At 42.5% G+C, this 23,014-nt stretch overlaps 1 protein-coding gene across 1 annotated transcript in view; it reads right to left on the bottom strand.

Annotated features, from left to right (window-relative positions):
* fbln2 (fibulin 2) overlaps positions 1-13,085 on the bottom strand; it is a 62,866-nt gene extending 49,781 nt beyond the window's left edge. Inside the window, exon 1 of the mRNA XM_076096873.1 lies at positions 11,270-13,085. Within this exon, the coding sequence (XP_075952988.1) occupies positions 11,270-13,085 (1,816 nt within the window). The remainder of the gene's footprint in view (positions 1-11,269) is intronic.
* Positions 13,086-23,014: the final 9,929 nt, after the last annotated feature.

Genomic DNA, 23,014 nt, shown 5'->3' with positions numbered 1-23,014 from the left:
GGATGAATGGATGGATTTCAGCTCTCTATGATGTTTGAATTCCATTTGATTGATTTGATTTATTAAACCCATGATTTTGTGGAGCATCCTAAACCCCAAAAAGCATATAATCCTGCAACTGAAAATCATTAGTCATCTGAAGATACATAGATCCAATTAGGCTGAAAACAAGGAAACTGCTTGAGCGTGCAGAAGGACTGGCTGAATGATCTAAAAGTGCAAAAACAAAATGCTGCATTGAAATCATTTCACATAATGAGAGACGATTACAGGACCATCTGGAAGAAACTGATGGTGTGTTTGTCTTTGGATGGGCCTGCCACAGTGTGTTTCGGCCGAGTTTATTCATTGTAGTAGTGACTATTCCTGGAATGAATCACTGCAACAGGCAGACATCGCTGTTTTCCACTAAATGCCAAGTTTTCTATATCATATCAGTCAGACCCAAAATCCTTGAGACCTTAAGCTAACCTGACTGTAACCCCTACCTCAACCTAAGATGAGAAGAGATCAGATTGTTCCTCATTATACAATTCTTGTCTCACAATTCACTGAAAAAATGTCTGTACACAAAGTTTAGAGCAACTTAAAACACAAAAAATAAAGCTATATGCCAGCTTTTAGGAATGATATACACATATTATATATTATATTTATAATATATTCATAAAAAAAAAAAATATATATAAATATATATATTGTATTTATTACAGGGTTAATAAATGTAAGACCACCAAGTCTTTGACTTTGTAGTTTTAGCCAGGCGGCAACCTCCGGTTCTGCCAAGCGAAGTCAATGCGCAAGTGTTCAGATTGTATAGAAGTCTATGAGAAAATGACTCTACTTCTCTCTTGATTTATTACCTCAGTAAGCATTGTAAAGATGAGTTTATGGTCTCAATCTCTAGTTTCAAGTCTTCTTCAATACAGCATGATGTTCATTTAGTAAATGATGGTCCATTTAGAGTCAAGTAGACCATAAAGCAGGGTATGCTTTAGGGCGGGTGTAACTGTGATTGACAGGTCGCTGCCGCTACCAGAGCCGTATACGGCGTCTCTACATCACTCCTCCACATTCCAAATATGGGCAAAAAAACAAAAACAACAACATAGCAACAGCCGTAATCAAAGATGGCAAGGCTTCAAAAAGGCAGTCCACAAACAAATGGGTGACGTCACTATGTCCACTTCTTATATACAGTCTATGGTTTCAGCCATAGCAGCTAACGCTACTATGCTAAGTCCCCAATTATTTCAAACAACATACAGGTCATCACCTTCTGTGCACCAGAAAGCCTATTCCACCAAGACCCAACTCCCCTGCAAGAGTTCAGGACAGAAAACATTGGTTGAATTACCATTGTTTTACATGAATAATGATAGAAATTAGAGAAAACTGACCTTCAGGTGTAAAAAAAATATGCTTTAATTGCCTTTGAATAAACGATTAAAATACTCTCCCTGTACCAAAATAACCATTCTACCTCTCAACCTTCAACTCTAATTAATTTGCCATTTTGAGGAAGCCATTATAAATAATCAAATGTGAATGCCCCTCATCAGCAGTGATGTTGGAGGAAGCGTTTGAGTGATAAAAGCAGCATTGGCTTTAAGTGCAGGCAGCAGAGCCAAGGACAAACTGCAAACAGCTTTACTGACTCTTAACTCCTCTGTTTATTTTTGTAATGTAAAAATAGTCCTTTGCAAGGATTTAAGGGGTGACCTTCATGTGACAATTAGAATCACTATATAGTTAGAAACTGGATCGGAGGCGCACAGATCCAGGTGGCAGGGCCGTGCTGGGACAGGAGAGTTATAGACGGGATGAGTTGGTCTTGATGACATGGAGCTGAGCCAAAAATCAATTAGCGTCTCTATATACGTATATATATAGAGATCAGACTAACTCTTTGGTTTCGCCGTGACGGATTCTTTTGCGCGCTGAGATGAAACACAGCTGAGCTGATGAAGCACGCGATGAAGGAACTCTGATAAACAACCCACATACAATAGATACAACGTATGGCATTTACAGACTTCTTATATTTAACCCACCGTACATACAATGATTAAAGAAAATATGTAACAGTTGTTTCTAGACATTTTAAAGTGGAAAAGTTCTATGTCATTGAGGGAGTTAAGGTCAATATGGTACTAGATTTGTAGTTTAAAAAAAAAACAAAGAAAGTTGCTAAAGAGGTCTTAACAATCACCAGCTAGAGCGCTAAGGTGGCAACACTACACTCCAGAAACTTGACGGTCACTAAGCGGACGTTCCAACCTAATTTCTTGCAAATAGGTGATACTACTGCATGGGACAGACCCTTTTTCTGCCAATGGCATGACGTACGAGTAAGCACATCGCAGTGGATCCATGCTCTCCATGTGGTCTGAATTCCTTAAAAGTTGCAGTGTGTAGGATTTGGCACCAACTAGCGGTGAGGTTGCAGATTGCAACCAACTGAAACTACTACTGTGGTCGACATTAAAACGCGAAAATGTGACTGGCTCTTTCCAGAGCCAGTTGTTGTTCGAGTAGCGTAGGTCATTTACTAGTGGAGCCAGAGTGTGCATGTAGTGGGAAGTGAGTGGTGAAGCAAGAGAGGGAGAGCGGCGGCTAATTTGCATGAGGGAATGAGTTGGCAGCGGAGCAGAAGAGAGCTAGCTTAGCGGTGAGGATTCAAAGTGAATGTACGGTGGAAGTTGCAAGAGTTCCTCAAGACCAACAGAGGTTTCCTGTGTTTTGTTCTGGGTCCCAGCAGACCAAAACAACGACACACGTTTTCTGACCACGATCGGGAAGACGAAACAGTCCTCTGTGGGCTACTGTAGAAAAATGGCGGCCGTATGTAGATATGAATGGCTCATTCTAAGCTAACAGAATCACAGTGATTCCGATTTTCAGGGGCTTATACACTGAAGAAAGCGTACTTATCAACATTCTATTCCATTTCTGCCGAATGATCCGCCTAAATGTTACACACTGTTTCTTTAACGTATGAGACAGGGGCTTTAACATGACACAACTGTGAGCGATGTGATGTAAGTAAGATAAATGTCCACTCAGACAGGAAATCCAGACGCAGTCACTTCAGCCAACAGCATATGTAAATCATAGCTCAGTTTGAACTCTTTGTACGGTAATTCTTCAGAAGAGGTAGATCATCTCTGCTACTAATCCAGACATAAAGACATGTGTCTTTTAAGCTTTGTGGACATACTCTGCTGTTTGGACACATTCCAGATTCCAGATCAAAGTGTTTGCTATTGTATATCCCAGAGGAAGCAGCGTGATTATAGGTGAACAGATGGAAACTTTTGTCTCGCGTTCACGGAACACGTGCACGCCGCCTCGCCTCGACACAGAGACTCTGCTAGATTAACTCCGTTCAAAGAGCTGAGAGAGATTCTGTCGGAATGATGATGGGAGAACTGTTTTTTTTCCCCTCGTCTCTTTGGGGGAGCAGCAGCGCGGACAGCCACGAGCCATCCAGATTGTGCAGAGCATATCCCATGACAAACCTATCTGTCGGGGCCCGGGAATGTGACAGGCATTTTGATTGCAGTTTTTTTCTTGAGGGGGACTGTTTGGAGCCTTGAATCTGGATCACACACGATGGGAACACCAGATCCAGCTCGGGGGGGGGGTTAAGGAAAACACATGTTTTCTGCTATGGAGAATTACAGCCGGTTATTCCCTCAGTTGTGTATCTTACTCTTATAGGTTTAATAACTAATGTTTTACAGCTCTGTAGTAGAGGACCATGATAGATCTGAGGGCTGTTGACTGGGTTTTTATCGATACCAGTGACCCTACCATTACTTTGGGCCTTTCTACACACTTTCCACACTGCACTGTGTGTTGAAAGAAAAAGTCCGCAGCTATAAATGTGTCAGAACGCTCCCAGCATGCTACCCACGTTGCAAAACCTTTCTGAAAGGATGCGGGAAGTTAAATATATATATTTTTATTCCACTAGTTATGGTAATATACTGAAATGCATTGTATGAAATGCATTGCTATCAACAGCAATGCATTCTATAAAAATAGTTTGGAGGATGGTGCCTTTCCATATCCAAAGACACAAGAGCATACGTTTAAGGACTAGATTAAACTGTGTTGTATAATTGGCTTTCTACCTATAGGAGGAGCGCTAAAGCAGTGTCATTAATGCACCGCATTCATTTGTGGTTATGTTAGAAAAAGCCCCATTCAGGACTTAAACACATGCACTGTGTACTGGAGGATTTAGGGTTAGGTGTTTGGACCTGTTTTAGTTTTTTTTGGGGACAAGTTAGTGGACTGCCGAGTGTTTGAATGTCACCTACACACAACCATCCTTTGGTGAAAAACAGATCAGACGAGAGGAGAAAAGCATGACAGTAAATGACAGAAAAACGCAGTTAAGACTGAAAATATGAAAAAATGAAGATGAAAATAGTGCACATAAATCACGTATATAAAAATCTTTGTTTTAGTCTTTTGGGGCAGACCCAAAACGCACTGTCTACTGGAGGATTAGGGTTAGGCGTTTGGACGAATACGTAGGATTTTGGCGACTTGGCTGAGTACGTTGCCGCTTGTTTTTGGGGCAGACCTCAAAAGATAACGGCATTTACCTAGCTAAAGCTGATCAAATCTGTTGGTAACAATTGTCATTTCAGCCATAAAAAAATTGAAGATCTATAAGAGCTTGCTTTTGTATACTTCCTGTCTGAAATCAGGGACCCACTATTTAAAAAATCATGTGAGTTTTGAGTGGTAAATCTGCCACCATTATCATTCTACACTGTATTATATGCAGTGCTGGATGGGCAAGTGTACCAGCAAGTGTACTCTCATTATTTGATGTGCCAGATCTATCAGAGGAGTTTATATATTCAACTAAATGCAATCAACACAGAAATTAAATGACTGCCAGAATTAGTTTTTTGTAAAGTTTAAAGGAATCCTAAATATCTATTAAACTGTTCCAAAGCAGGGAGATGTAACAGATGGCAATCTAAGCCTCACACTCAGGCAGCTGTTGCCATCATGCCTGATTTATCGTGTCAGTCACCTTTGAAAAGCCACTTCACGACTGACTCACCTGAGTCCCGGGACGGAGAGTGTGAGGCAGCTACCTGGCAAATCAATCATCCTCGTTTGATTGACCAGCCACTCTGTCACCCTGACACACTGTTAAGAATATCTGACTGGCTGAGCATCGTTTATATATAACTTTGAGGCAGGGGACAGGTGAAGTACTTCACTTCAAAATAAAGGAATACCCTCCTACGAACAAATGAAATATTTGGTAATCTAGAGAAAATTTGGGAGGAGTGTTAAATTTACAATAAATGGTTGAGTGCTGGGAATTGAGATTTCTTGTTTTCTTCTCTCTTGTCTGCGTACTGAAGACTAAACGTACTGCCACATAGCTGAGAATTGAACCCTGCAACCTGTTAATAAATTTGATTTACCGATATGTTGTATCTAGTCAGCGTGGAGGACAAAAGACACTGTGAATGGAAAAGAAGTAAGAGATTTGTAATAGTGTTGTGTTGAAAACGTGAACGTAATCCTATCTCAAGTTAAACAAACACGGGACTTTCATCCAGGGGACCACTGTTCATGTCCCGCATGGAACAACGTTGACTCACCTGGAATCAGAACGATTCTAGACGACAAACAGGATTTCATGTTAGTGGACAAGAGGAGGATGTTAAATAAGTTTAGGCTGGCAGACAATACCGACAACAGTAATTGTAAACGTCTGTCTGCCGTCTGATATCTATCTGATCCATGTGAATGCAGCAGTAGACTATTTAACTGTAGTTTTGTTATGTAACTTATACAAGCATAGTTATTTTACATAACAAATGTAGTTATTTGAACCCAAATCAAATATTTTCTGAAACCTACCCAAGTAGTTTTGTTGTGTAAGTAAACCTAAAAACTATATTTGAAAAGACACTGTGAATGGAACGAGCCGAAACTGTACGTTTCCTGTGAATATGGATGTTTATTTTGAAAACACACTATGCATTTAATGGCGTCATAGTTTGAAGAGTAGGACCAATGACCAAGCGTATTTTGGACGAGTTGGGAGTGAGAATGTGTTGGTATTACAAACTCTGAAATCTCAGGACTTCCTGTTTTCAAAACAAGCTGTGAGCTTCATTGTGCATGAACCCCTACGGCTCGCCTCCTTAATTTGATACATGAAACAAAGGTACAGTAGGGCTCCAAATAACAATCATAAAACTATTTATTATAATGGAAGATGAGGAAAAGCAGCCAATTATCCCATTTGAGAAGCTGGAACCGTCAAATGGTTGGTGCTTTTGCTTAAAAAATGACTTTAACAATGAACTGCAAATCAAAATAGTTGCCGATTAATTGACTATTCATCGCAGCTTTAGTGAAAACCAATTTGACATCACTCAGGCAGAGAAACTGAGAGGTGGAATGGAGGTGTCTAGTTTAACTGGAACTTGTAGAGTTCTGATATGCATCCATGTCAGCACTAATGATTTCCCAGTTTTGAATATGTTAAAATAATTACATTTTGATTGACATCAAAGAGGAGTATCTTATAATACAGTAATAATCATGGCAAAACCAGGTGTATTTCTAGCAGATAATGTTTGAGACAAACCTTTCCTAATCTTCAAACAGATTACCACAATACAATTTTATATATACAGTATATATATAAAAAACAAAACTTGAGCCATTTGTTTCATATGTTTAAGAGTTGCCAAATCCTACATGCTTTGCTGGTGCTTTCCTAAAGCGATGTGTCATCAGAACTGATAAACTTCATTATCACCGGCCCGGAGTGAGGCCTTCCCTGGCCCTCCCCTCTATCTCCACCTGTCGGCACTATCTGGAGAGTAAGCTGTTTATGTGGAGTAAGAGCCACCCAGCCGCTGCAACAGATAACTCCTCCTCAGTTTATCCTCCTGCATATGCTGTGGAGGACACAGCGATGTGACATTTTTTAGGGAAGAAACTTTTGGATCAGGGGCATCATTACAGAAAAATATACCAACTGCTTGTCCTATCTACACTTCAGTTTGAAAAGATTGGAAACATTCTTTCTTCCTATTACAAAGGCAATTCCTAAATCTCAGACCTCCCATTTGTGCCGGCAACTGACATTTTTGAATTTCCTTTGGTGGAAGAGTTGTCTGGGCTTGCCTCAGCACAAAACTGAAGACATTTTTGGTTGAAAAGTGAGTTTTTCTTATCATACTATATATCTAGTCTTTGTGCACATTGGACAACAGCTTTTTCTATATATTTCATTATATTCTAAGAAAAAGCACAATCAAGTTTGTATTATCTATTAACTCATAACAAGATGAATAACATACTGTATACATGCATGAACATGTAACAATTCATATGGAATATCTTTCCTAATTTTTCAAAAATCCTAACTTTGACTAGGTTTGATTTTCCATGTCATCCAGAGAGTTGTACCATTGGATACTTGCCCAAAGTATGTCTGTAGCAGATTTTTTGACTTTAGACCAATCAGCTCATTCTAATTATAGTCTTAGGGCACAAATGGGCCCAAGAACTCCTAAGTATAACTGTGTATTTGATTCTTTAATCAGCACTTGTCCTGCCGTGCCTGTATCTATGTTTGGAGCTGAGGGAAACATATAAATTGAGGCCTTTAAAGCCATTTGACATCGAGGCCAAACGGTGGAATTACAATTTCAAGGTCTGCCAACACTCTTTCCCATGGACTTAGATTGGGAAAGAGACATCTGTAAATAAGAGGATCATGTTTTTTTTAGGTAAATCAGCTTCCTAGTACAAACACATGAATAGCCCTTGTTGAAATTATAGTGTCCGGTTGTAAAAACGCACTAATATCCAGAGTTATTCTCCTTCCTCCATTCATGTGAATGAGGACGAGGCTGGACCGAGGGCTGACCGAAATGCTATTGCGATTGCTCCATTGGCCCCATACTGCGGAAGATCCAGGTATTTTCATCTGAATTCTAAACTCGGGAGTTTCACTTTTTTTTTTGCCTCATGCACCACTGAGCTTTCATAGGAATGAACTGGGCGCCGCCTCCAACGCTTCATCCATTTCCCTTTAGACATCCATGGTACAGGTCGCTGACAGATCTGCAAGTCTTACACTTAGCAAAGAAATAAATGTTGGACTCCTAACTTGGAAACGTACTAATTCAGGACGGTTCTGTAATAGCTCAATCCCTATCTGAGGATAAGATAGGATTTTCTTCTGAATGCAATTAGGAAACATGATTCTGTAATACATAAAATCTGACATCCTGAACTGAAATAAGATTTTTAAAGTTTCTGTAATGAGGCCCCAGGTCATGATCCAGCAGCCAGTCCACTGGCCTATGTATCACTAATGTGCAAATGGCCTGAGAATAAATCTAACGTGACACTCAGTGATTATGTAATTATATTATCTCATCAAAAGATTAATCGATTAAGACCAGCCTCCTAATTGATGAACAACTTGGTAATTTTATCATCTACGTGTTCTATTTAAAGAGCGATTTGATTAAATGTGTTGAGTGTACATGTATCATATGAAGTCATTTTAATGGAGAGCTTTACACGCTACAAAGCAACAGCTGTATAATCTAGTGCAATATAACACAGTCCTGCAATACCTTCTACATGTATGAGGCTGACGTTCTTGGCTTTGGTGAGAGCATAGATAATGGCCTAAGTCCCCCATTGGGAACAAAGACTGTTTAGTCTCATGGCAAAGTAAACGGACTTATGTATTCTAAATATAGCGTACACTTAAACTGATATATATATATTTTTAGGTCAGCCTTTCTTTTAGGTGTCTAAAGTAAGTTTAGCTGTTATTCCAAACGAATCAACAAATTATTTCCACTATACAAATGCCTTCAATATTATATCTCCCCTCCCAAAAAAATAGTTTGAATGGATATATATAAAAAGATATAAATATACGTATGCAGTGGTCACATCACACTGTACAGGTATTGCTGTTATTGTGCCCGGTGTGTTAGTCTACAGTGTAGTCTACCTCTATACATCTACACCCTCTATGGCACCAACATCTGGATCTGCTACTGCCTTGCGTTGCACACTACGCCTTTTAAAAGCCATTTCATATGCATCAGAAATGGATCAAATAACTCAGCTATCCCACATCAAGTGCAATGACAAACCGTTTAAATAGCAGTCCATGACGTTTCCAACTAAATAAATGTCCTTTATGCAGCGCTATAGCGTCAGTTTTACACATCTGTGAGTCAATATTTGCTGTTGTGAATTAAATGCACAGGAACAGATGTGTTTCACTTTTCCACTGTCTTTGAAGTAAAGAGAAGAACTGTGTGTTTGGCATGAGCAGGAATGGCTCCTATACTGTATGACTGAAAAAAAGGTGGCACCTATGGAAACTGGAGTTTATTTTTTCCCAACAGAGAATCCAAGACGCAGACGTCAGGGTACCGCCCACACCGTTTGATGGACACCTGAGACATCGGGATGCTAACAGACACGTAGTTTCGAAATCTCTCAAATGAAAACGTGTAAATCTACGACTTGCTTCTGAAATAAAACCATCTGAAAGGCCGGAGGCCAGAGAGGATTTATAACCGAATCCAAATCCTCAAGGTCCCATGTCCGTCTCCTCGGGGAGGGTTGAGGCAACGTGCAGTAAAACAGCGGCCAGGCCCTGTGTGCTGAGTGAGGGATGGTGGTGACTGGTATGAGACTGCTGTGAGGATGTTCACCACGGGAGGAGACGTTTGACTCCCTGCTCCAGACAGACCCTGGGCTCGCTATTTATGTTCCGGTTCAGATACCTGGGGACCGGTGGGCGTCTCCACTTCCTCCTGTGCGCTCATGACATATAGCCTGGCTTGGTATTTGGAACCCGGACAGAGAAAGGGAGCACTGTTCTGTAAGCAGAATGCTGTATAGCTAAACATTAGGAGGACCACGTTTTAAATGATTTATGTAGCATTCAAAAAGGGGTGTGGAAATAGTTTCTCAGAGCTGAAGCGATATAATTAAGATTCATGAAGTGCTACAGCATTCCACACAAGTATGTGCTGTTTTTATCCCAATCTCATGGCATGAACCTTTACTTATGCTGCAATGGGATCACATAGCAGCGAACTAAATTTCAAGGAAAAAGAACACCAAATAGAGATGCACCAATTGATTGGCCTGCTGTCAGCTGATTGGCCATGGCCGTGATCCAAAAAGTTGCTTGTATGCAGGTCGGGTTCGGGTGGTTGATTAATGTATACTTTTGCAGGTTGGGCGGTGCAGATCGGCTCTCATAAGGGGTCGGCTGGGTATTATAAAATCCTGATCCAGTGTGGTAGTTTTGATGTAAATGCCATTAGGTGTGTTGTTAAAAAGATACATTGCACCTGTTTTCTTCTGGGACAGTAAAATATTTGAATTTCAATCATCCATGACAGAAAAGTTACAAAAAAGTTTGTGTATGATGTCAATTATAGTTTTAGAAAAAAGAGGATGACTTTTCCCCTCCTCAGCCTCAGACTGGAACCTACCACCAGCCCAGGTACATTTAGGGAGAGCTAAACCGAGCAAGCATCCAAATTCACACTAAATAATTAACAAACCAGTAATGCAAGATCTCTAAGTTACTGCTGACACCTCAATCTATCTATGGGCACCCATCCATTCCAATGAGCACACCAAATATTTTTTTTTAATTTAATTTACTGCAGAACTACCTCATCTATTTTCCTACATCTTAACCGAGCCCAGCTCCTGCCTGACAAGAGGACATAATGAGGCAAACATCACCCAGAACAAGAACAACCGGAACAACCGCAACTAAAAATCATCTCCTTACCACAGGTCATAATCATATTAACCTATTTATATTGTGACCAAGACATGTAGTGAGTGGGACATTTTACAGTGTAAAAATTCAACAATCGATGCAATAGTGACCCCAAACCTAGTTTGGCATTTCAATACTGCTATTTCAATCAACATGTCAGTCAAGCTCAAATAAAAGATAAGAAATGTTGTGGTTAAGCAGCCACGATACCCTTGCTCTAAGTTATTAACTAATAATATTGTTATTCCAAATTTTTGGGGCAGGTACTGTAATGTAGAGGTATATTCAAAAAATCTCTTTCCATATGCCAACGGTAAATTGACAATGTACTGTATTAACAAACCTGTAGTCAGTTCATGTTGGTAACTGAGACGGATTACATTCGGAAATAGAAATCACAGTCTTCAAAATAACTTGACTTACCTCCATCAGGTTTGACAAGCAAGACAGGTCGGCCATTCCTCGCCTCCTCTGTCTCCGTCACCTCCTCCTGGTCTTCACTGTGAAGGTTAAACAGCCTCTGAACTGGCTTTCTGCTGGGCTCGCTCTCATTCAGCTTGACCCTCGCTGGCGGCTGGGAAGTGGTGACGTAGTGGACCATGGGGGTTGTGAGGTACTCCGGCCTGCTGGGGGAGCTGGTGCTGGGCTCGGGTGTGGTCTTTTGGTAGCTGATGGTTGGACTGCTGCTCTCCGTCTCCGCATGGCTTCTCTCCTGTTGTGCTGACTTTGTCTTGTAGAAAACATCCTTTGCTTCGGGCCCAGTGATGCCATGAAATGTTACTATATCTTCCTCCTCCTCTTCCATCACTTCTGCCTCCATCACGTCCTCACTGTACGCTGCGACCGTCCCCTGTAAATCTTTTTGACCGTTTGAACTTGCCTGGGGATAAATTGGGCCCTCTGGGCTTTTTGGCATGTACGGCGGAAAATTCACTGTATCTGATCGTCTCTGCTGATTGGTTTGACTGTCCGTATGTCTCACTGGATGACTAACGTTGATCCGACTCTTTGAACTATCTGATGCATTTTGGTGGTGTGTCTTTGTCTCAGAGCTTCTCTGATGATGAACTACGCTCTCCGGACTTGTATGTGGATACTCTGGATGTTTTTCACTCCCTGATCCTCGGTTCAGTGGAAATATGACACTATCTGAACTCTTGAGTGCATGCGATGGATTCTCCAAATCGGTCTGGGTTGTCAGATCCCTGAACGAGGCACTTTGTCCTCTTGTTGGGCCCTGCGAGGGCTGCCAAGAAATAGTGGCGTCCTTGTGCACTTGTGGCCTGATGGTACTCTGCTCTGCTCTCAGGGGGCTTTCTGTCACTTCCTGCCTGTCTGCAGGATGGACACGAACTCCGTGTCGCTCTCTTAGCTCCAGCTTGCTATGTCTGTCGAAGCTCTGGCGGGCAGAGGTTCGGTCGGGTCTGTCAGAGCCTCGGGACACAGAGATGACCTTGTTGGAGGGGGAGGACTGTGTGGGGAAGACTAGAGATTGAGGGAAGGTCTCTGGGAAGTCTGCTGGACCGTAATCATACTCTTCTGCCTCGTCCTTATCCAAAGGCGATGGTTTGAAGAGAGAAAGATTACCATTGGGAGGAAGGTGTTGCGGTGGGGTGAATTGATCCAATAGGTCAAACCTGTAGGGGTAACTGTTGCGCCTGCTGGTTGTGTCTTCGCCTGTTGGTGCAGCTAACATTGGTTTATGGACCTGGTGCGGGTCACAGTCTGGCACAGGGTAGCACATTAGCTTCCCTCCTTTGTTGGGGCAATGGCAGACCCGGCAGGGGTCAATGTGGAAGGAGTGCCCGGCATCGTACTTTTGCTCGCCATCGACGCACCCGACGCGCTCGCACTGCATGCAACCATCCGCCGGCTCTAAAACCTCGATGCAGTTCGGCGGCATATCGGGGCAGCTGATGAAGTGGCAGCTGATCCGGCCCCCTCCCCCGGGGCAGGAGCACTCCGTGCTGCCGTAGTCGACGAAGTACGACTCCCCCTCGGCCACCTTGCCGTTCTTGAATCCAGCGTTGATGCAATCGTAGTACTGGTAACCCTCGCACGTGCAACCCTTTTGCAGGCACGAGGCGCAACAGCCGCCACTCTCCAGCACTTCTTCGATGCAGTTGTCCAGCTGCGGACAGTCCGTGCCGGTGCAGTCGCGCTGGCACAAGCAGACACTCGCGTAGAGAAAGAGGAATGCACACCTCAGCAGCGTTACTTCAGCTTTTAGACCAGACATGGCACCTGGTGTACAAGCAAATATCCAAAGAGTTTAGGTATCGCCCAAGGCCTTCAGATTATCTTCAAGGATTCTGGTGCATTCTGCCCCTGTGAACCATCTCTACTCTGCAAAAAAATAGCAGAAGGAGAGACAGACAGATACTTATTTCACAAAATGAAAGCAGACCAACATCTGACTCGGTAGTTGAGCTCACGAGAGTCCAATTATTACGGCATACTAGTTATCCTAACATAAAGACTATGTACTCCTCATTAACACCAGCTGCAGTACAGTGTTTTAAATCATTATGCAGGCCGTCAACCTGGAACCTGCCCAAGTGCTTTCATTTCTACCGCGACCCTGATTATCTCCGTAGGGACGATTGCTACAACAATCCCAGTTGCAATCAACCCTAAAGTGTAACTGCTGAACACTTCATAATGCTGTAGCAGCTGAGTGTGTTGGAAAGTCCACTTTCTGTAAAGCACATTCTCTAAAAGTAATTAGCGAAGTAAAGACCAAAAGGCACAGCCTCCTTTGACTAATGATTCTTGTTCCAAATGATGTGTTAAATAAGAGTTGCAGCTGCAAACTCAAAGAGATGGGTTTCACATAGCTCCATCCATTCTGGAGTGGGTTCGTTAGTGCATTTCTGTGAAACACAGAAATCAAAGCTAATCATTAATATATGAAATCATGATCTCGAGAAATAGAATCAACAAAGGAATCAAAGCCCCTCAAATTTGACACAAAAACAACACATTCTGTTTGCCAAAATGTTTTGTAGGCAGATCAAATATATCATCAAAGACACTCTGAATACTTTCCCATGGCAATCGATGCTGGCTAGCCTGCAGGCCATCTCCACAAGTAAACACAACCCCCTACTACAAACTCAAACTGCTCTATTCCAGCGCTCATATTCATGAACTATCTATGTAGTGCTGAATTTAACACTGATTTGTCACAAATGGTGCCCGTCAGAAGGCAGTTAATCTACTCTAAAATAAGCACATCATCATCTGTGATCCGAGCCGTGAGCCGCACATAGAGAGGGAACCACGGGATGACCTCAACAGTTTGGGAACAGTTCACACTTATCACTCAGAAGTTTTCAAAACTGCTTTTGTTAGCTTAGCCATGCTTTATGCAACACAGAGGGATTCAAACACATGAACGACTCAACACCAGAGAATGTTGTGGACACAGTGGGAAGTGTAGCTAAATTGTTTTATTTATGGAGTAAGAGCTTTTATTTGTTCTTAAAAGCATCAAACTGAACTGTAAAACAATTGAGTTTAGCCATTAAATCTATATTTCACCCCAAGATGAGCACTTATGTATCGGTTACTCTCCCCATGTTACCTTGGATTCTTGAAGAAAACTGCTCGCATGCCTCCACGGAGAACGAAGAATCAAAAAACAAAGAAAAGTTTTGTAAATGTTTAACTAATATCTATTTTGAAAGAGCCGGTTAACAGAAGGATGCATGTGTCTGGGAAGTAGTGGGCATACCACTGGGAAACAGATTTTTGATATAGCTCTGCTGTTGTTAAACGTGGCCCCTATTTACTTCAATTCATCAAGACTATTTTTTAAGTTTTTTGATTCTCTGTTCACCTTGGAAGCATGAGAGAAAAACAAAGTTTTCTTCAAGAATTCAAAGTAACAGAAACAAGGTGAATATTGTATATAGAAATCGTAATTTTTGGGGTTAAGTTTTCCTTTTAAGTGTTCACAAGGCCTATAATGAAGGGCCCCCATACAATTAAAAAGGCTTGTTTGTATATTTTACTGTGTCAGAGTCAAGCAGGTTGAACCACAAAAAGCTTTGTACAAAGCAGAGAAAAAGGAGAAGAGTTGAATAATTGGCATTTCTTGCTCTAAACTTTCAGAGTGGAAGCTTCTGCCACAGCCTCCTTGACTAGCCCGTCCACCGGGGGCCTTCTGTCACCAAACCGAGTTCATTACTAGCCTGAGAAGTGAGGATCACTGCCATCCCGTCAGTGGAAGTGACACACCACGTTACTGTACCGGACCTAATAGGAGTTGGCAAGGCTGCAAGAGTAGAAGCAGACCGAGTAGCCTATGCAGACCTGGTGTTTCCCAGAGTAGTGCTGGATGGGGGATTCCTCTGTTTTCTGTCTGCCTGCACACACACACACACACACACACACACACACACACAAACCCTGATGCCATGAAGCTCTGCAAACATGGACCAGAAAAAAATAAGAATTGGATTCTTTCACAGCTTCCCTTAGGAAAAAGAACCGCTACAGTTCTCAGACAGATGTTGGTGCAGCTTTGTAATGCACAGAAGACTTTATACCTCACTGTGGAATACACACGCATGCATGTATGCAGTGCTATATATTACAGGCACAATTAAGTTATAATCACTTTAAACTCGTGATTGCATATTGCAGACAATCTGTAACAACACCAATGTTACAAAAAAATTTAAAGAAGTATATGAAGTTGTCTATCTGCCACATGCAATTCGCAACATTTTGAGCCTTTATATAACTAATGTTTCCACCATAAACACTAAATAGAGACACTTTGTCTTTAAAGACTTTGTGCACAAACATGGCAACCTGTCATCTTTTTCCACCTGATAACTGTAAAAAAAAAACTCACCCAACTGAAACACTTTTACAGGGTTGCAGTCAACAATAAGTACAATTCACCAATCCAGCTGAAGTTTACCAAGAAAGCAGCTCCGTGTGGAGCGACTCATGAAGTTTCTACAATGGGTCAAACTGTATGTTTAAAGCGGGCGAACGGAGCCTCGGCGCAAAGCACGGCGACGCTGTTTGACGTCCCCACCAGTAAAACAGCGGTCTGCGTTACCTTGTCGCGTGCGGACTGATGGGCTGGAGAGAGCCGCGAGCTGCCGGTCCTCCTGGGCGCCGCGAGTGGGAATCTTTTGACCATCGCAGCGCTGCTGGGACCGGGCAGGCGGAGGGAGGGAGGGAGGGAGAGAGAGAGGGGGAGGTACGAAAAGTTTTTCCCCCACTTCTGGAGAGTCCGGAGGAGATCCCATCAGGACTCAGTAATGCAGAGCAGGCTCTCTGCTGGCTGGGTCGGCCCACACATACACAACAGACTGTTGTCCTACAGAGGGGACATTCTTTTTGACTTGGCCATGTTGAACAAGTTAATACAAATGACATGTAGGCTAATGAAATGTTAAATGAAAAATAAAGGTAGCCTCAACAATACATTCTAACAAAGGCTATAAACATAGCCATGAGTGTCTTTGAGAATAGAAATGTATGAAATCATTAGGCAGACATTGCAGTCAGTGTCGTTCGCAACAAATTGGTGGGAATATGTAACGTTATTAACGTTACGTTCTTGGGGAGACATAGCAAAAATTATTTGATACAGTCACTCCCAATTGTGTCCAATGGAGCAACAACCAGGAAGTGATTAGCGCTTAAGCTGAAAGCTAGCCTGTATCGGTCTTAAAAATAGGCCTATACTTATTTATTTTATTTTATTTGTTTGTTTATTTTGCAGGGACAATGCACACCAATCAACAGTCAAACTGTAAGTGAGCCAGAGTTAGCCAGAGAGGAGTTTTCATCTGCTGTCCCCGGCCAGATGTTTGAAGGCAGCCTAAAATTAAAATGTGTGTACCTTAAAGCTTTTATATATGGAATTCAGAGCATTAATAGAGCAGCAAACAACTATTTGCAATATAAAGATACAGAAGAGTAATGGTTCACAGTTTTCAGTTCGACTCGATTTTGCTCATTAGGGAGAAGAAAAACATAATCTTTTATGTATTTGAACTTATCATGATATTTTTATATAGCCATAACACTGATCTTACACATGAAACAGTTAATGGTCAAGTAGGCTTATGTTCAGATAATTGCCTTCTGTAATCTCTGGCACCTCATCAAATAATGAGCAGGCCTGGATTCAATACAACAGTTTAATGAGTCCACAGTTTGGTTTGTACGTGATTTAACTTTTGGTTTATTTTTGCAAGCTCATGGCCGCTGCTCTGGTCTCGTATAGCGGTTACAGCTGATAACGCCGTCCCGACCCAGCACCGTTAGCTGCTAGCCTCTGCTTTAGCCGTCGCCATGTTGGGAGCAGTGTAGCAGTGTAGTCTTCTATCATAGATCATAGATTCTATCCTCATTTTCAAATTGAAATACTGTAAAAGCTCACTAATTGACACACTATCGCAGCTGTTTTGTTCTTTCACAAAGAAATAAAAAAAAATTCAAGGTTGTGTCACAAGGGACCTTAACCAGCTACAGCATGTAACTCCCTGTAAAACATTCTTACATTTCTGTTTGTGTAGAACAAATGAGACACGTGTCAATAGTGAACTGAAGAGTTTCTGGTTATCTATATTTGTTTACTTTTGACAAGGCTTTCCTCTTGCTCTCAGTATTAATGCTAAGATAGGCTAGTTGGTTCCCAGCTGTAGCTTTGCACAAGTAACAACAAACATTTAAAGAAATAGGCGAGCTGAATGCTTGACTTTTGTGTGTATAAATCTGCGTTTTTCTTCTTAAATCCCACATACACCATTGTGGCCAACTACATTACTATGAACTCACATAAGTGATCAGCCCAAAAAGAAAAAATAAGCTGGTTAAAGCTATTACTCCACTCTATTTGTCCTCTCATATTTAGCTTATAGCATAAAGTCATACTGCATAGCCAGAGTTACTGTGCTGCTGCACTCTCTTATATTTTCTTTAGAGCCATGTTGTTGGCCCCCAGGGTGAACTTCAGGCGCTGCCCACTGCTGCGTTTTCAAGGATCTTACATGTACCTCTTAAAAGGAAGGCCATAACCTTGGGTCAACAAGAGCCGCGCACTCACGCCGTTACTCATGCTACTGTCTGTCTCCTGCCAGTTGCAGTTCATGTATGATGCAAGGTCATAGGCTATCTCAACCACCCACAAAAGAACAAATCTCCTTCAAAAACCGGCCTGTTTTTAATTACCTGTTGAGCCCTACTCCCTGGAGGGAGTAAGGAAGCATGTCATTCAACTGAGCATGTCCCTGAATTCGCACCTGGCAAAGAAATAATTCATCCTATCATCTGCATTGGAGGGAGCATGACCCCGTAACGGCAAACACCAGGAGGGTAATAACGTTACGACTTGAGACCGATCTTGCACCTCACGACACTCCCTGCTTTATTTGAGGCGGCCCCTTTTGGAAGGGGCGTCGTAAATTCGGCACCTCCAGAGGACGTCTGAGTTCAAAGAGTGTAGGGAGTGTGAGCGGTTGTTTTGGGATGAAATGTGGCATGCTAGACGCTCGTCGTGTCGACACGATCGGCAGTCTGGACCCCTCCCAGCAGCTCGTAGAAGGCTCTTAATGAGGAGCTGTCAGGGCCTGGGGTGAAGTGGTGGTCGCTGCTGTGATAAACAGATCGGCTCTGATCGCAGATAAGACCACACTGCCAGGGGAGTGGGCCGGCTTTCAACTAGAGATGAGAGATGAGGTAAAACAATAGAGAGGACTCGCATTCAGAGTGTTAAGGGCTGGGGCAGTAGAAGGACACGTCCAAACTTGCTTTTAGGCTGACATTTTTTATTCAACTACGAGGCCAACTGCCTTATTTTTCACACATAAGAATAGACTTGGCTCTGACAGAACGGCTCCCTGGGGTTAACTGTGTTTTTTGTCTGAAGTCGCACAGATGACACAGTGTAGGATAACAAGATCACAGAGGGGTTGCCATAGCGGAGTGAACAAACTTGGATTTTTGCGTGCGCATAACAGGATCAGGCCCTGCTGTAAAACACAGAGTGGGACTCAACAACGCATGGGTGAGAATTGTTGAATCCCAGTGTGATCTCCAGGGAGAGCTGCCAGACGCAGACGAGGCTTTGAAATAGCCGGGGAAGGCCTCGGGGAGTCAGGCTTCATGTGTGGGGTCACCGGGGAGCATCTGGTTCAAGACTCACTGGTGTCCCGCTTGCATTGTCTATTGAAGAGAGGCTTGGCAGGCACCTCAAACAAATGAGTTCCACTTCGATGTTGGCTGCGAGTTATGTCTCAACTTGCGGTACCGGTTCAATACATTAACAGGAAAATTCAAGTCTGAAAGAAAATTGAACGATAATGAGATAACTATTGTTTCCAGTTTGGCAGGATATTTAGATTACTATCACTGTCTTCTCCAAAACAGATGGCGCTTGAGGAAAGTGAGATCATGTTATATATGTGCTAGATGTACTTGAAGATTATTACTTAATGTCATTCGAGCAGCTGCAATGAATGTTATCTCCCAAGTAGAACATTCGTGAAGTACACGAGCTGTATAGCTTTGGACGAAGACCTTTCAGAGGTTATGTGCCAGGACGTTTTTTATGTCCGTTTCAAGAGCGGACATGTTGCATATAGAGTTGTTTTAATACCAGTATCGGAAATGCCTCTGATACGGTCTAAAATGCTGGATTGTAAATATAAAACATACATTTTTAACACATTGGTATAGGATCTATTTGACCAGTTATGTAACTCGTGTCTGTGGGCCTCCTATCGTTTTTTCCACTGTAAATGCAGAACTTTTGCAACAAAAGAACGCACAAAACACAGGATAGGGCAAGGACATACTTACTTGTTTTGTTACCCTGCAGGCAACAAAACTACTTGGTTGTGTTTCGGAAAAAAATCATGGTTTGGGTTATAATAACTACGGAAGTGGCGTTACTTAAATACGGAAGTTATGAAACAAATAAGTCAATCTTCGGGTTGGAATAACTATAGAAGTGGCTTTACCAAAGCATGATTTACTAAACAAATAAGTCAACATTTGGGTTAAAATAACTACAAAAGAGACGTTGCGTAGGTACAGCAGTTATATAACAAATAAGTCATTGTTGGGGCTTTTAAAAGGTAACGGAATCATAACGCAATGCACAACTTGGCTGATGTGTCATCCTTTGGGCTGTCCTTGAATGGCACTATTTAAGTACGCGGGGGGGGGGGGGGGGGGGGGAATAAACTACAGGGAACCACAATGGAGATTTTAAATTCCTGGTATGTTCTTGATTCATTCAGTGTGTTTTGCTGGCTAAAACTTTGTTGGGGAAGAAATGCATGAAATTACTTCCAGGCTAACTATATTCAGACGGCAATGTGCATTGAAAGTATAATTAGAATGCTTGGGTATTGTTTTTTTTCCCCTCGCTGCCTGGAAGACTAAAAAGGTTTAGAAATATCTGCCTCTCAATGAACGACGATGATACGTGCAGCATGTTGCAGTTAACTTCTGGCACCAGCTCAACTGCAAATTCTTATTCCCTGCAGAACGCAGCACGCCGAGGTCTGTAGTTAATGATATACAGGAGATACGAATACCCGGTCAAAGCACCAATGCACCATCACTGGATCCTTTTCTGCCAACAGCACAGACACATTCCTGCTACTATTTGAAGAGGAGTGACCTTCTGACGGCTTATCTGAAGGATACAGAGAGCAGTGATTTGTAGGACAAATGTGAACTCTGGAGAGAGAGGGGAATGGGTGGTGTTGTACTCTGGAATCTCCATTAGCAAGGCACTGTAGGGGACAAAGCGGCCCCGCCCCGCGTCACTGGTTCTCAGTCAGCGGACTCTTTCATAAGAATAATATGTGGTGGAATCCAGACTTTACAAGACTCTGGTCGACTCAACATGGTCCGAACCATGCTGTGCTCCATCTGTACTTGCCTCACATATTTCATCTCTGTCTGACAATGGGCTCCACATGCACCAGCATTAAGGCCCACGTCAAATGCAAAGCATTACGTGGGCAGATAAGTTAAAGCTTAATGCCTTGATCACCTTTTTGCCCCCAGTTTTGTACAAAAATGGAATGAAACTTGCCACCTAGATTAAGTTTCATTTTGTGTTGATTCTGGCGGTCCCTGTGGACTAAAGTGGTCGTGTTTCCGAGCACCAGAGTTCCTTTAGAAAACCTCTCATTTTACCGCTGCAGGGATCCGACAGTCTTCATACGCTCAATCCTGGTTCTGGTTCTCCCATGCCTCCTGACTGCAGGTCCGAGGCTGCAGCCAAGCCAGATCTGGGTCTGTCCACGGTGGACTGGTCTCTGCCGGAGGCCCCGCTGGAGTCTGAGCTGAAGGAGTTTCTGGTGAACCTGCATGACATCATCTGATTTTGCGCTGAATCCGACCCAATGGCTCCAGTGACAAGCTTTAAGAATAACAAAATAGAAATCTTCTCGCTCATGGTCTCGTTCACTTACTTATGTAGGTCATACAGAGGCTTCAGTATTAATTTGAAACAGTTTCACAACCAGTTAAAAGTTACTCACAGTAACTTTAACCAAAAACAGGAAATCGCAAACAAAATCCAGACCTATTTCAGCTTGAATGAAACAAATTGGGCAAATGAGGGTCATAAAGCCTCTTCTGTGTTTGTCAGTGTGTGTCAGCCTGTCGTAGTTACTGGCAGACCCGTCCTGTTTGGCTGCACAGTGTGTTTGGACGGAGCAGAGTGAACAAAGAGCGGGGCATTGACAGACGTGTGCCCTCACTGCTGCCTGTGCCAGCCAACAGGACGCTGGAGACTTTTACCCTCCGTGCTCTGGTTGAGATTAACGGCTTGCTATTGACTACTGAGGAATAAACAAGTGAGAGGGGAATTCAGCGTTTGAGGCCGCAATTAAAACGGGACTGGACTTGATAGAAAGTGGATCCCTTGTAAGTATGATGAAAATGATGTTTAGTGCAGCTTTAAAGGAGCAGTGTGCGGGATCAGGTGGCATCTGGTGGTGAGGTTGCAGATTGCAACGAACTAACACCCCTCCGCTCACTCCTCCTTTTCCAAGCGTGTCGGAGAACTACGATGGCCTTCAGGTAACGTAAATATGCCCTCACCAGAGTGCTTTGGTTTGTCCTTTCTGGGCTACTGTAGAAACATGGCGGACTCCATGACAGGGAGCGGCTCCTTATGAAGATATAAACGAGTCGTTCCAATCTGACAAGAACACGAAGATTCTTAGTTTCAAGTGATTATATACTAACTTAAACATGGTTATGAATATTATATTCCATTTCTGCGAATAGATTCCCCTAAATGCTACACACTGGCCCTTTAAATGTGTAAGAGGAAGGTGAAGTAGTTGGAATAGTTTTAAAAGTGGGCATGGGTTTATCAATCAATCAAGTTTAGATGTATTCTACGTGTATAGTTTGTATCATATGGAACAATACATTTCTTACATGAACATTTGCAGTAAAAAAAAGATGAATCTCTGCATTATATTATAACATTTCAGGCATTTTGTGTGTCTGGAAGGCAGAGGTGTGGGGTCATGTCTTATGTACCTGTTTAACTTCCACCTGGATTTGAAAAAAAAAATAATAATAATATTTTTTTCTTAATAATGGTGATTGTTTTGTTGAATGCAACTATTCGCACCCATTCAGCCAATCAGCTTCTGATTTCATGAAATATGCATGGGCTACCAGCAGGCACTCGGCAGGGAGCTTTTGGTTTCCAGGGGATGTTGCTCGATACGGAGGAGGCATCCAAATTATGCATTGCTCCAAATTGGCTCCCTGTGTCTACAGCCCTCTTTGCTGCAGCAAAAAACTCCGTTGTGGCATTACAGCTCGAAAGTTTCAGACTGTGAAACTCTTAAATCACGACCCACGCATCACCTCAAATGCTCCTTCGCCCTTTGAACCCTCCGGCTCCAGCTGCGCCAATTCGAACCCCTTTGGTGACAGGAAGATGCATTCCTGCCGTAAGCTGATGAATAGACCTTCAAGTAAAGTGAACATCCACGGCCTCTGTTGGCATCTCCCTTTGTGCTGATGGAAGCCAACACCAAGCCCAGTGGACAAAGCCAGCCTTTAGACAAAAGGGAAAAATAAAACCAATAGCTAGATTCGTAGTAGAGGTAGTCAGCTGTTCCTTCTCTCAGTGAGGTGTCTTGGCTTCAG

This window comes from Anarhichas minor, unplaced genomic scaffold, assembly GCF_050575085.1.
Source record: "Anarhichas minor isolate MPS153535 unplaced genomic scaffold, ASM5057508v1 ptg000023l, whole genome shotgun sequence".
Lineage (NCBI taxonomy): Eukaryota > Metazoa > Chordata > Actinopteri > Perciformes > Anarhichadidae > Anarhichas > Anarhichas minor.
Note: the sequence above shows the minus strand (reverse complement) of the source record. Positions and strands in the feature narration are given on the sequence as shown.